Source organism: Mirounga leonina, unplaced genomic scaffold, assembly GCF_011800145.1.
Source record: "Mirounga leonina isolate KUSES-001 unplaced genomic scaffold, KU_Mleo_1.0 Mir_53, whole genome shotgun sequence".
Taxonomy (NCBI): Eukaryota; Metazoa; Chordata; class Mammalia; order Carnivora; family Phocidae; genus Mirounga; species Mirounga leonina.
In genome coordinates, this window is record NW_023270807.1 from 64967366 (window position 1) to 64980709 (window position 13344).

The 13344-nt window shown below is 37.6% G+C and overlaps 1 protein-coding gene across 1 annotated transcript in view; it reads left to right on the forward strand.

Moving 5' to 3' along the window:
- The first annotated feature begins 2155 nt into the window (after window positions 1-2155).
- LOC118001347 overlaps window positions 2156-13344 on the forward strand; it is a 138817-nt gene continuing 127628 nt past the window's right edge. Inside the window, exons 1-6 of the mRNA XM_034991442.1 lie at window positions 2156-2629; window positions 3714-3908; window positions 5012-5165; window positions 6189-6346; window positions 9461-9613; window positions 11353-11454. Coding sequence (XP_034847333.1) covers window positions 2564-2629; window positions 3714-3908; window positions 5012-5165; window positions 6189-6346; window positions 9461-9613; window positions 11353-11454 — 828 coding nt within the window. The 5' untranslated portion in view covers window positions 2156-2563. The remainder of the gene's footprint in view (window positions 2630-3713; window positions 3909-5011; window positions 5166-6188; window positions 6347-9460; window positions 9614-11352; window positions 11455-13344) is intronic.

Genomic DNA, 13344 nt, shown 5'->3' on the forward strand with positions numbered 1-13344 from the left:
TATGTTGGATTTTGCTAACTTTTTGGAAACATTTAGCAGGAAAATTTTATTTTTGCAAACAACCAGCTGATGTTATTGACAGTGTTATGAGAACAAAACAGCCCAATACTCACTACTAGATCAGAGCAGGCCACTACTTCTTTGGAGATACTTACTTTTTGTGATGTTTTAAAATTTTACAGTTTCTTGATTTGTGATATTAAAATTTGTTATATTGTAACTGAGGTATAACAGTATAATGTGTTGTATGTCATTTGCTGTCATAAACAATGATAATTTTACTTCCTTACTTCTTTTTGTTTGCCTGCTCTGTTGCCCTGGGTTCAGGTGGCTGAGTCAAAGTCCCTTGTTGTTCAAGCAGATGTCATGCAGAGGGAGCTAGAGAGCTGCCTAAGAAGAGAGTACACTCCTGAAAATTTACTTTTGCTTCTGTTGCAGGTAAGTCATGTTGCAACCTGAAAAACAGATCTGGAAATTAATAGAAATGTATGAACAAAGTTGGCTTTCTGGTATATCCTTTGGCTAGGGTAGGATTTTCTCTACCTGTGTAGTTTGCAGAACTTGATTATTGTAAATTCTGTTCTTTGTCAGAGACCCATATCATAGTTCAGTTCGGTTTAGTTATAGTTACTAAACAATTGATTTTTCGGGCTCCCTGCTCGGCAGGGAGTCTGCTTCTCCCTCTGACCCTCCCCCCTCTCATGTGCTCTCTCTCATTCTTTCTCTCTCAAATAAATAAATAAAATCTTAAACAATTGATGTTCTATCAATTACTCCCTGTGCTGGTATTATGAGGAAATACAATACTAAGAAAGTCTCAGTCCTCAAAAAGCTGTTGGCTTAGCTAGGGAAGATATTTATGGAAATACCTTTTTATAAAATAACTCAAAATGTGGTAGAAATGTTTTCTATAAGGATTATTATTGCAGCATTATAATAAAAGTGAAAAAATCAAAAGTGCTTACATATCTAACGCCAGGGGAAAGAGTTAGGAAAAACAGTATGAGACTTGATAGAATATTGTTCTGCCAATAAACATTTTTTAGCATAAGGAATTATTGTTTTTATGTAATGTTAGTGAACAAAAACTAACATGTCTGTGTGTGTCATAATAATGGTCACATAATATATAGAAAAACCACTTGATGGACATTGATCAAAATGTTAGCAATCACTGTCTTTGGATGGCAGAACAACGAATTTCCTTTTTTTACTTCTATATATTTTCTAAATTTCTTATAATAGGCATGTATTGTTTTGATTTTCAAAATTCTTTGTTCTTTTGTTAGAAGTTATATCCTCATTATGCATACAAATTAGTTCATTAGCAACTAGTTAGCAATGAATGAATAAATGAATCACAAAGAAATAAAAGACATTGAGATTATATTTGCAAGTTAAAGTTTTGTCATTATCTTCATCCAAGATTCTCTTTCCCTATCATTCTAGCACTCTTCATTCTTTTGTGTATATCAGTGATTCTCAGGGGAGAGAAGGGGAGACTGGAGATGGTGGACATTTGGTGAAGTCTGGAGACATTTTGGGTTGTCACAATTTGGGAGTGGATTGCTACTGGCATATAGTGGGAAGAGGCCAGGGATGCTGCTAAACATCCAACTATGCACAGGACAGCCCCCGCCACAAAGAATTGTCCAGTCCCAGATGTCAATAGTGCTGAGTTTGAGATCTCTGTGCAGATTTCTGTAGCCCTTTCTCTGTATACTATCCCCCTTTCCAGTCCTGTGCCCTGCAAACTCCAGCTGACTCAGCCTCCTAAGCATCAATTTCTTTCTCCTTAACCCAGAGAGACCATTGTGCTCTGCTTGGGATTCCCTTTCTTACTCCCTGGTTCAGAAACTGCCTATTTCAGGCAGAAAACCAAGGTGATTGTAGGGCTCATTTCATTTGTTTCCTTTCTCTCAAGGACCACAGTCCTGCATTGTGTGTTGTCTTGGTCAGAAAATAGTTGTCTTGTTTATTTTGTCCTGTTTTCTAGTGGTGTATGATGGAAGGATGAGTCTGATCCTACTTATTCCATCATAGCCATTATTATATTTATTATTGGAAATAAAACATCTAAATGGTTGGTTTATTTAACTATTTTTAAATCTAAATGAAATTTCTGGTCTAAGATTAAAAGTTATAATCTTACCTGTAATGTGCTTTGTATTTTTTAGTCTCATAACTTCAGTTTTTAAGAAATTTTGAGCTTAGCCTTAGACAATTGTATAGGCTTTTATATCACTGTTAATTGTTCACTAATTGATAAACGAAACTATAATCTGTTAGATTGGCAACAGATCATATAGATTTAGAAATACATACTTGCTTTATTTAAAATTTAATGGTATCTTGAGCCAGGTTTCTTAATTTTATGATCTTCATGTAGAAAAATCTATCTTTCTGAAACAACCAGAGACTGATTTTCCTATTGTTAGTGTTCTTACATCTTAATTCAGTCTTTCTACTATAATTGTATTCTAAGTGTTAATTTTTATTGTTGTTTCTGTTAAAGTATTATACAGAGAGAATTACCCAGCTGGCCCAGAGTAAATATTCACACATGCTTAGATGGAAGAGGTTTTGCCAGCACAGTAAGATTATGGAGCAACTTTATCCTCTTTACAAGGTAGGAAGCCTAGGAACAGAACCTTTGGGCTCTTTTTTTATTAAGAAACAAAATGGTCAATAAGCCTATCAATACATATTATTAAGTATAGTCATCATACCTGTATATTAGATCTCTAGACTTATTCATCCTACATAACTACAAATTTGTATCCTTTTGACCAATATTTCCCCACTCTCTAGCCCCTGGTAACCACTGTTTTACTCTCTGCATCTATGAGTTTAACATTTTTTTAATTTGTCATGTAATCATACAGTATTTATCTTTCTCTGTCTCGCATAATGTCCTCCAGGTCCATTCTTAATGTCACAAGTGTTAGGATTTCCTTCTTTCCTTTTTTCTTTATTCCTCATAACTGAATAATATTCATATTCATATATTCAATTATAAATATATATGTATATATATATGCCACACGTTCTTAATCCATTCATCCATAAACAGACTCTTAGGTTGTTTCCATATTTTGGCTAGTGGGGATAATGTTGCAGTGGACACAGGAATACAGATACCTCTTTGATATACTGATTTGTTTTCTTCAGATATGTACCAGGAAGTGGGATTGCTAGATTATATGGTATTCCTATTTTTAATTTTTTGAGGAATCTCCATACTGTTTTCCATAATGGCTGTACCAGTTTACATTATTACCAACAATGTATCTTGTCCGTTTTTTTAAGTCATGGCTAAAGATGGGAAAGAAACTAATGGAAGCACCTATTTGCCTCTTTTGCCTGTGGCAGAAGATAATGGCACCTATTTTTAAGGATGAGATTTGAAGGAACCTTTGTATGATAGAAAATGCATTTTTCTTCGTGGATTTGGCTTCCTCTGCTATAGATAAAAAGCTAAGAAGCCACCTTCAGTTACCAAACATCTGTATGCACTGACTCTTTTCTGAAGTCTCTTTCTCCTAAGAATGTAACTGCTGCTATTGTCAGTCAAATTCAGAATGTGAAAGTACTTTGATATTCCAAGAGCCTCTTATTTGGCCCCCAAACAGCATTACCCTATGCTTGGAAGCAAATGACACAAGAGAATAAGGCTTGCAAATAACCATGTTCTGTCTCTGCATTACTCTTAGAAACAAGTTGCCTACATTATGCAGGAGTATAATGATGCCGTTCAGAGAGCTGAAAGATTGTCTGTTGCACGGGAAAACTTCCTAATGGGAAAAAACAATCCTTCTAACTTAGTGACACAGGAAGACCTGACTATTTACACAAAGTGGTTTGTGTGTCACCTACACTCACTCAGGACTATTCACCACTACTTACAGGTATGTGAAACATAATTATGTGATGGTGTGGTACCCTCCCATGATGGTCAGCATTGTTTTTTCATACCTGTCACCTACTTTTGGATTGTCACTGTTTCTGTATTCTACTTACCCTACAAATGACAGGAAAATAATGAGACACTAGCTTTTTTCTTTGAAACCTTTTAAAACTTTTTCTTTTGAAATCTTGCTCTAATGAAACCACTCCATTAATCTAGTTTTCTCAAAGATGTCTCTGTTGTATTATTTCATACTCACTCTGCAAGTTCTTGTTTTCATCATCTTGTTGAGAATTTATGAAGTCCAATTTAGATCCACTTTTTTATTCAGCAATATCTAATGAGGGTCTAATATATGCCAGGTAAATGTCCAGGGCCATGAAGCAAAAATACGGTCTTTGCTGAAAAGTAACTGGGTCCCAGGTTGGTAGGAAAATGGGCAAGCAAATAGTTAATGGAAATACAATGTGGTAAGAAAGAATAGAATAAGTATAAGCACAGAGTAAAGAGAGTCACAGAAGAGAAGCCCTAACCCAGGCCAAAGGCATCAGAAATGAGTGATGTGATCCTATTTTCATTTTAGAAAGATTATTATTTTGCCACCTAAACCTTTTCCTACTCCTCTATGGCTTATCTCAGTGATACCACCATCCACGAAGTTACCCAAACCAGAAACCTGGCCACCATCCTAACTTCACCCCTTCCCCAGTCAGTCACTATGGTGTCTACCTCTGAATCCTCTCTCCCCGGTCATGTGGTATAATAACACTCTGTTCATAAGTCTCCGTTCCCCACTAAACTGTAAACTCTTTGAGGTTGGTCCATGGCTTAATTCTTCTTGGTATCCCTAGCACCTCACACAGTGTCTTGTCCATTAGGAATGCTTGATCAGTGTAGACCCACTTGGAGGTTAAGGTTGCTTAACATTGGTGACTGCAACAGGTCTCTCAGATCTAGATTTAGCACCCCATGTTTGAGCAGTTTACTATCAGGCCCAACTATCAGGTTCCTTTATCAAAGCAAAGGGCTGCCCCTGAACCTAAGTCTAGAAGCTTCTGTGAGAGTAGAGTTGACATTTGGCCTCTTGGTGATGCTTTTCTGTAGTCCCTCCAGTACTTGCCCATCTCCAAAGTGCTGAGTGTAGCTGTCGATGAAGTCACTGAGGCTGGTCAGGAGAATGAAAAGGTCTGTGTCAATGACACGAACCCTAACAACCAGGGTTCTGCATCTCCAGGCTCGGTGGATACCAGCATTTCAGGTAAGAAATTAGTCTTCTTTCCCCTAAGGTAATGTGGAGAAAGAAGATTGTGGCTTTGCACATGTGTTATTTTGTCACTTGATCTTGCTTGAAATTTTTCTATATACCAAGAAGTTATATCTTCTTAATAAACAAATATTTAATACTTTCTGATGAAAAAAATATGCACTTTTCTTAGCCATTATTATCTCCATCCTTATAACTGGCAAATAAAGAGAGAGGAAAAGAAGCAATGAACTTGAAGTTGGGAGTACTGGGTTCTAGATGTGTTTCTGTCAGGGCTTCACTGTGGGCCTGCATGTTTAGGTCATTTCATCTCGTTGGGCTTCAATTTATTCATCTCCAAAATAAACCTTGCAGATTAAGTGATATCTAAGATCTCTTTCAGTTTGAGTATTACATATTTGAAAAATAATTTCCTTATCTGAATCAATTTAATGATCTTCCTGTCCTTATCTTGTGTTATAGATGACTAAGAAACCTAATTAGATTTCTACTCTGAGTGACATATTTGCTTAGGATATGTACAGAGTGACACAGGAGCACCTGAAGAGACAGCCAACCTAGTTGTGGGGAATTAGGGAAGGCATCTCAAAAGAAGGGAGTCCAAATTGGGTCCTTAAAAATGAACAGAAGTGAGTCAGGCAAAAGGAGATAAAGGCTCTCACCTTCTTCTAATTTGTTGTTTAATTTATAAATCATGCTCTTAGTTTACCACAAAGGACTATGGGTAGTTCTCCTCCCACTAAGTCATTCTTCAAAGGGTCTGTTGTGTTTCTCCTATAGGCCCTTGAAGGTGAGTGGTTTTGCTCCCTCCCCCAGAAATCCAGCATCAAATGTTTGTCAGATAGGTGTGGCCCAGTGTGGTGCAATCTGTAAATTATAGCAGAGAAGGTTGGACAAAGCAGAATGGCCCTGTCAGCAGAGGAGATCCTGCCTCAATTTCATCTCAAAGGACACTCCATTTTCTCTCCCCGACTAGTGTTTACTGGTCTTCATGCTCTTGATTTTGGATTGTTTTAGGGCTGACAAGAACAGAAGCTGTTTTTTTCCTGCCCCAACACACGACTGAAAGAGAAGAACTGACACCTCAGCTGGGGCTCCTGCTCTCCCATTTCAATATCCCCTATGACGTGGAAGAGCTGAGAGATCCTGCTCAGGAAATGGAACTTTTTAACTTGGTACTTGATGGACTCTTTCTTATACAAAGATAGGTGTTCATGAAAGAAAACACTACTATTCGCCACAAAGTTGGATATCTCTTCTGCCACAATTGTTTCTAGAGTGATAAAATATAATAGTAATAGGTGAGATTTAGATTGGCAGTTGAACCTCCCCTCTGTTAAGAGAACTGAGACCCTTGAATATACAACACAGACGGATTGCAGGATTGATTTTTCTGCAGAATTTAAAGAAAAAAGTAGGTTAGAGTCCGTAGTAGATGATGTAAATGTAGCCAAGATTTGGCAGAGTTGCATAATGGGGTTGTCTAGAGTCTCGAGCCCTTTGATTCTCACAATGTGTTGTAATAGCTCTCCTACTGGCAAAATGCTTTATATATTCAATACAGTTTATATTGCATAGTGATTTTTCAAGTCATGCAGTCTGCTCTGCTATAACACAGTGTTGCACTTCCTTTAAAAAAGCCTCATATTAACAAAAGCCATGTTAAGGGGCGCCTGGGTGGCTCAGATGGTTAAGCGTCTGCCTTCGGCTCAGGTCATGATCCCAGGGTCCTGGGATCAAGCCCCACCTCGGGCTCCTGGCTCAGTGGGGAGCCTGCTTCTCCCTCTCCTTCTGCCTCTCCCCCTGCTCATGCTCTCTCTCTCTGTATCTCTGTGTCTCAAATGAATAAGTAAAATCTTTAAAAAAAAAAAAAAGCCATGTTAAAACTTATTTCAAAGGGAAAAATAGGATTATGTATAGACAGTTTCAAGTTTATAATATAAAGTTTTCAGCCAAAGCATCCACAATAAAGATATTTCTCTAGCTCTGGGTATATAATATTTGCAAGTATATATATTTGCTAGGTAAAAGTAGTAAACTGATTTAGCCAAACAGGCAAAAATCAAATCTGAATGTTTTTGAATGCTCTTTGTGTAAGAAGGAGCCACTGTCTTCTCTATCACCACTTGCCTTGACATTCAGGTTTCACTTCCATGTGTGCTTATTCCACATGATTTTACTAGGATTATTTCTGTATGTAACACAGGCTCTTTACACTCCCTGAAACCGGTGGTATCACATGTCCTCCAGTTTCTTTGAAGGTGATGATGTTTTAGCTCTTGCCTTTCTTTTCATTATCTCCAGCAGCACTATCTACAGAAGAGTGCTTTTTTTTTTTTTTAAGATTTTATTTGTTTATTTGAGAGAGCAAACAAGTGTGAGCAGGAGGAAGAGGGAGAGAGAATCTGAAAAAGACTCTGAGATGAGTGCAGAGCCCAACAGAGGCTCAATCTCATGACCATGAGATCATGACCTGAGCTGAAACCAAGAGTCAGATGCTGTAGGCACTAGCCACCCAGGCGCCTCTACAACACAGCGCTTCTATGCGAGTATACTTACCCTCATTATCAGCAAGTGTTATGATAGATGAAAACTGGAATTGGAATACGATGGTGTTTTAAAAGAGTCAAAATAAATACAAATAAATTATAACACAGTAGACTATCGTCAATGATAACAAAAAAACATGAGGCTGTTGAGCAAACTTCTCTCCAAAGAATAGCTTGTTTCCTTATATAGTGATAGTTTCCACTTCTGACTTTCTTATAATACTATTATGTGCAATGCTTGTGCACAGTTTGTTTGTTTGTTTGTTTGTTTTAATGCGTAGGAAGAGTTCTTATATTTGGGTACTATTTATTCTGGTTCTCTAATTCCTTAGAGCAGGATAAGCAAAGTATAACCTGCAGTCCACCACCTGTTTTGTTTTGTTTTTTAAAATAAAGTTTTATTGGAATTCACCCATACCCATTCATTTACATATTATCTTTGACTGCTTTCATACCACAACTGCAGAGTTGAGTAGTTGCAACAGAGACCTATGTATGGTCTGCAAGGGCTAAAATATTTACTATCTGGCCCTTTAAGAAAAACTTGACCACCCTAGCCCTAGGCTAGCACTGTCTGATCTTCCTGCATTGATGAACATGATCTGAATCTGCACGGTTCAGTATGTTAACCATGCAGCTATTGAGCATTTGAAATGTGGGCAGTGTAACAGAAGAACTAAATTTTAAATTTTATTTAATTTTAATGATTCAAATTTAAATGTTAAACAGCCACATGTGGCTAGGGGCAAGAACATTGGATAGCACAGCCCACAAGGTACCAGCATTAACTGGAAGAATCTTTAGCTCTCTGACTCATTAAACTTGCTCTCTCATTCCAGAAACCTTTGTTAAGGCCCTAGTATGTGCCAGCATTGTGGTAGGATCTCTGTGCATGTGTGTGTGTATGTGTAATAAAATATATATAAGACTGACCATTTTAACCATTCATAAATGCACAGTTTAGTGGAATTAATTACAAACACATTGTTGTGCAGCCATCACCATGTGGTTGGTTCTTGAGATTCATAGTCTGTGCCCTCAAGAAGTTCACCAGGTTGTAGGGAAATCATGATGTACTGTGGCCAGTGCAATGAGGAAGGTGCTATCACAGGCTCAGTAAGCCTGGGCCCACTCTAGAGAAGGAAGGAAGAAGTGTTCTACATTTGGCAGGAGAAAATTTATGTCACAGAAAACACTATTAGCCTCAGTCAGAAAATGAGAGGTGAAGGAATTGGCTGAGGTACCTTAAAGAGTTTTAACAGGTCCCAGCATTTGGAACCTTCTCTCTAGCAACATCCTGGTTAGAATTCTGGAACAAGGATTTATCTAACCTTTAGATTTTCAAGTTTATCAGGTGGCCAGAAAAAGTGAATGTATTTCTAATGGTGGACAAATTTGCTTCCCATTTAGGGTCCATCTCAAAACACATATAAATAAATATATTACACAATTTCCAATCTTTGGAGCAGATATTCAGAACAAGTAACATACACACACAACTATGGTAATGAGCTGACTGCATACACGTGCCTCACAGCTGTATACATTCAACGCCTGTTACTGTCAGAGTTATGTTTTATGAATTAGTTTAACTTCAAGACTGTCTCAAAGGCAATCAATTGCTGTTTTTGAAATGGCCTACAATCTGAGACTTTTCTTTAGAAGAGACTTTACTCTCTTTAGAGTAAAGACTTTACTTCTCTTTAGAAGAGACTTTACTCTCTTCTTAATCCTATTTAGGTTTCCCTAAAATTTCAAAGCATCTTCATGGAGCAACAGAGAATGCAAACATTTCCAGATTATGACGCGGAGATAGCTAAAGTGGAGAATTTGGGTTTGGCGGGACCTGGTATGGCCTTGAAAAAGAGAGCTAACTGGACTTCCTTTATAAAGGTAAGGAGACCTGTGGTGACAGTCACCTGTCACAAAGTATCCTCCAAGCAGGCCAGGCAACCTGGCAGCACCAGGTCTGTCACATTCCTATTGTCCCCTCTCTTCAATGCCCTAAGCAAACTGTCCCCTGGGACCAAGGGTAGGTGCCTGGCCTTGTACACCAGGTTCCCGCAGCTCCTTCCTGCCTTGGGTCTACGTTGAAGTTAGCCATGTTGACTTGCCTTCTCTGGAAAGTCCCCATACTCCTGTACTCTCTGTTGGGTCAGAACTCCATTCTTCTTGTTAGTGATCTTGGCTACTTGGCTAGAACCAAGAATAACACTCAAGGGTATAATTGAGTTGTATAAATCCAGCTTTTGAGTCAAAAACTATTCACTGAGTATATACTGTGTGTCAGGAATGACCCTTGGTTCTGGAGATATGCAATTCACAAACAATGCACAAGTAAGCAGATTAAACAAGGTGATTTTGGGTAGTGGTAAGTATAATTGATCCTCATTGTTTGGGGCAGCTCTTCTATAAAGTTGCCACAAACATTGAATTAACAAATACTGAGCCATCTCTCCTAGGGGAAATACAAGGTTAGGTTCATTAACTGATGGATACATAACCTTGCTTTATGTGTATTTCTGTTTAAATATACTTTAATACATGTTTTTGATTCATTAACATTGATCTTATGGCCAATACCACTATGACTCATGCCCAAAGCGTATCAAACATAAATATTTCTTCCATAAGACATATCACAGTCTTCCTGTACTTAGGAACACTAGGCAACACTTCAGCACTACACTTAGGGGCCACTTTAAACATCGAATTCACCAACAAAAAACACAAAAATATAGAAACATATCATTAACTAGACCACAAAAAGGACACTTGTTTATAGAATGAAAGCTGAAAAAGAGGGTTGAATGTTGCCTTGTATGACCTCAGCTGGAATGTGGAGTTGGGTGATTCAAATTTTTCACCATTTTTTGCATACCCATGAATAACCAGAATAGATCTGCCAGGATTGATTTTGGGGTTACAAATAAATTTTAGTGAGAAAAATTTGCAAATACAAAATCCATGAATAATGAGGATCAGCTATATTGTGTAGGAAAGAAAAGTCTTACGTGATAAAGATGAATGGAAGGAAAGGAGAGAAATCAAAGATTACTCCTAAGTAATGGGGCTTGAGCAAATAGGTGATTGGTATAGGGAAAGCCAGACTTTCTGTTCTAGATTTTTACATTTGCCTTCCACCTATAGATATCAAGGAGATAGTTGGATATCACATACTGGAGCTTAGAGCTAGATTTAAGTTTGAAAGTTATAAGTATATTGATGTATTCAGAGCTATAGAACTAAATTTTGAAATATGCCCTGTTAACGGGTAAGGTAAAATTTTACATGTGGAGTCTTTGAAGGAGAACTTCTCTTGCCCTATAAGTCAAGTGTGGTGTCCTACGCTGATGGATTTAGGGTCCCTCCTGCTCATGGATGGTGCTGTGTCATCGCAGATGAAGCTAATGCATCTCATAGGCCAGGCACCAACAGGAACTGCCCTGCCATCTCCCTCCATGGATCCATGGACCCATGAAGACCCTTTCCAAGACTTCACAGGCTGTAACAAACTTTCTAGCGCTAAGGCTAAATCCCATTTCAGAAGGTCCTTGAATCTCTTTGCTTGCAACTTTTATTGAGAACTATTCTGTTATGTTGTACTTTGTGTGAACATGTTTGTCCACTAGATTAAGCCAAAATGTGATCCTTGGCAAAAGAAGATTTTGACCAAACTAAAAGAACGGAGAAGAATAGATGTATTAATGCAACTCCAAGCAAAGTTTTTGAAGGTAAGAAAATTGCCATCTTCCCTTGTAGATAAAATTCTTGCTAAAATCATTCTCAGAAAATTGAATTTTCTTTCCTTTTTAAGAAATGTTAGCCATGGATTCTCTATGAAGACTTTTTTGGAACTTTCTAATCTAATTGCCAAAATTTTATAATACTGTTAATTTTCAATAGAAAGTAACAATTTTTTCAGCTTTGGCACTAAGTCTCTGTGTGATATTGATCTAATCGCACAATCTCCTTGAGTTTGTTTCCTCATCTGTGAAATAAAAATACTGGATGAAATTATCTTATTTTTACTGTGGTAAAAAGCACATGGGATAAAATTTCTCATCTTAATCATTTTAAGTGCACAGTTTAGCGGTGTTCAGTATATTCGCACTGTTGTGAAACCAATCTACTGGAACTTTTTCATCTTGGCAAACTGAAACTCTGTACCTATTAAACAACAATTCCCTACTTCCTCCTCCCCACAGCCCCTAATAACCACCATTCTACTTACTGTTTCTGAATTTGACTACCTTTACATACCTCATATAAGTGGACTCATACAGTATTAGTCTTTTTATGACTGGCTTATTTCACTTAGGACAATGTCCTCAAGATCTATCCATGTGGTAGCATGTGACCAGATTTCCTCTCCCCATTTTTTTTTTCATGAACATTTTACCAGCTTTATTCATAATAGCCAAAAATGGAAACAACACAGATGTATTTCAGGGGGCAAGTAAACTAATCATGGTACATCCCGTACCATAGAATACCAGTCAGCTGTAAAAAAAGAACAAACTAGTGATATACCCAAGAGCCTGGATGAATATCCAGAGAACTCTATGAGTGAAAAAGAGTCAGTCCCATAAAGACTGTAGGAGTTCATTTATACAATGCTCTTGAAATGACTAAGTAGAGAAATGAGGACAGATTCGTGAATTGTAAGGGTTAAGGGGAGACTGGTGAGGAAGGGAAAGGAGTATGGCTATAAAAGAACAACAACATAAGGGATCTTTGTGGTGATGGATCTTTTCTATAAGTTGACTGTATCAAAGTCAATATCCAGGTTGTGATACTGTAGTATGGTTTTGCAAGATGTTAACATTGGGGGAAATGGAGTGAAGAGTACATGGGACCTCTTTATATTATTTTTCCCCTCTTTTCTTAAATGGTGGTAAAATACACATAACATCAACTTTACTATTTTAACTATTTTTAAGTGTATAGTTCAGTGGCATTAAGTACATCCATATTGTTGGGTAATCATCACCACCATCCATCTCCAGAATTCTTTATCTGGCAAACTGAAACTGTTTACCCATTAAACAATAACTCCTCATTCTTCCCTCCCCCTAGTCCCTGGCGACCACCATTCTAATTTCTGTCTCTATGAGTTTGACTACTCTAGGTACCACCTATTGGTGAAATCAGACAGTATTTGTCATTTTATGACTGGCTTATTTTACCCACCCAGGTTCACCCGTGTTGTAGGATATATCAGAATTTCCTTCCTTTTTAAGGCTGAATAATATTCCCTTGTGTATATCCACCACGTTTTTAAAAAATCTATTTGTTGATGGACATTTGGGTTTCTTCCACTTCATGGCTGTTGTGAATAATGCTGCTATGAACATGGATATGTAAATACTTCTTTGAAATCCTGCTTACAAATCTTATGGATATAAACCCAGAAGTAGAATTGCTAGATCATAAGGTAATTCTGTTTTTAATTTTTTGAGGAATCTCCATACTATTTTCCATAGCAGTTGCAGCATTTGGCAATACTACCAACAGTGAGCAAAGGTTCCAATTTCCCTGCATTCTCACCAGCACTTGCTATTTCCTTCCTTCCTCCCTTCCTTCCTTCCTTCCTTCCTTCCTTCCTTCCTTCCTTCCTTCCT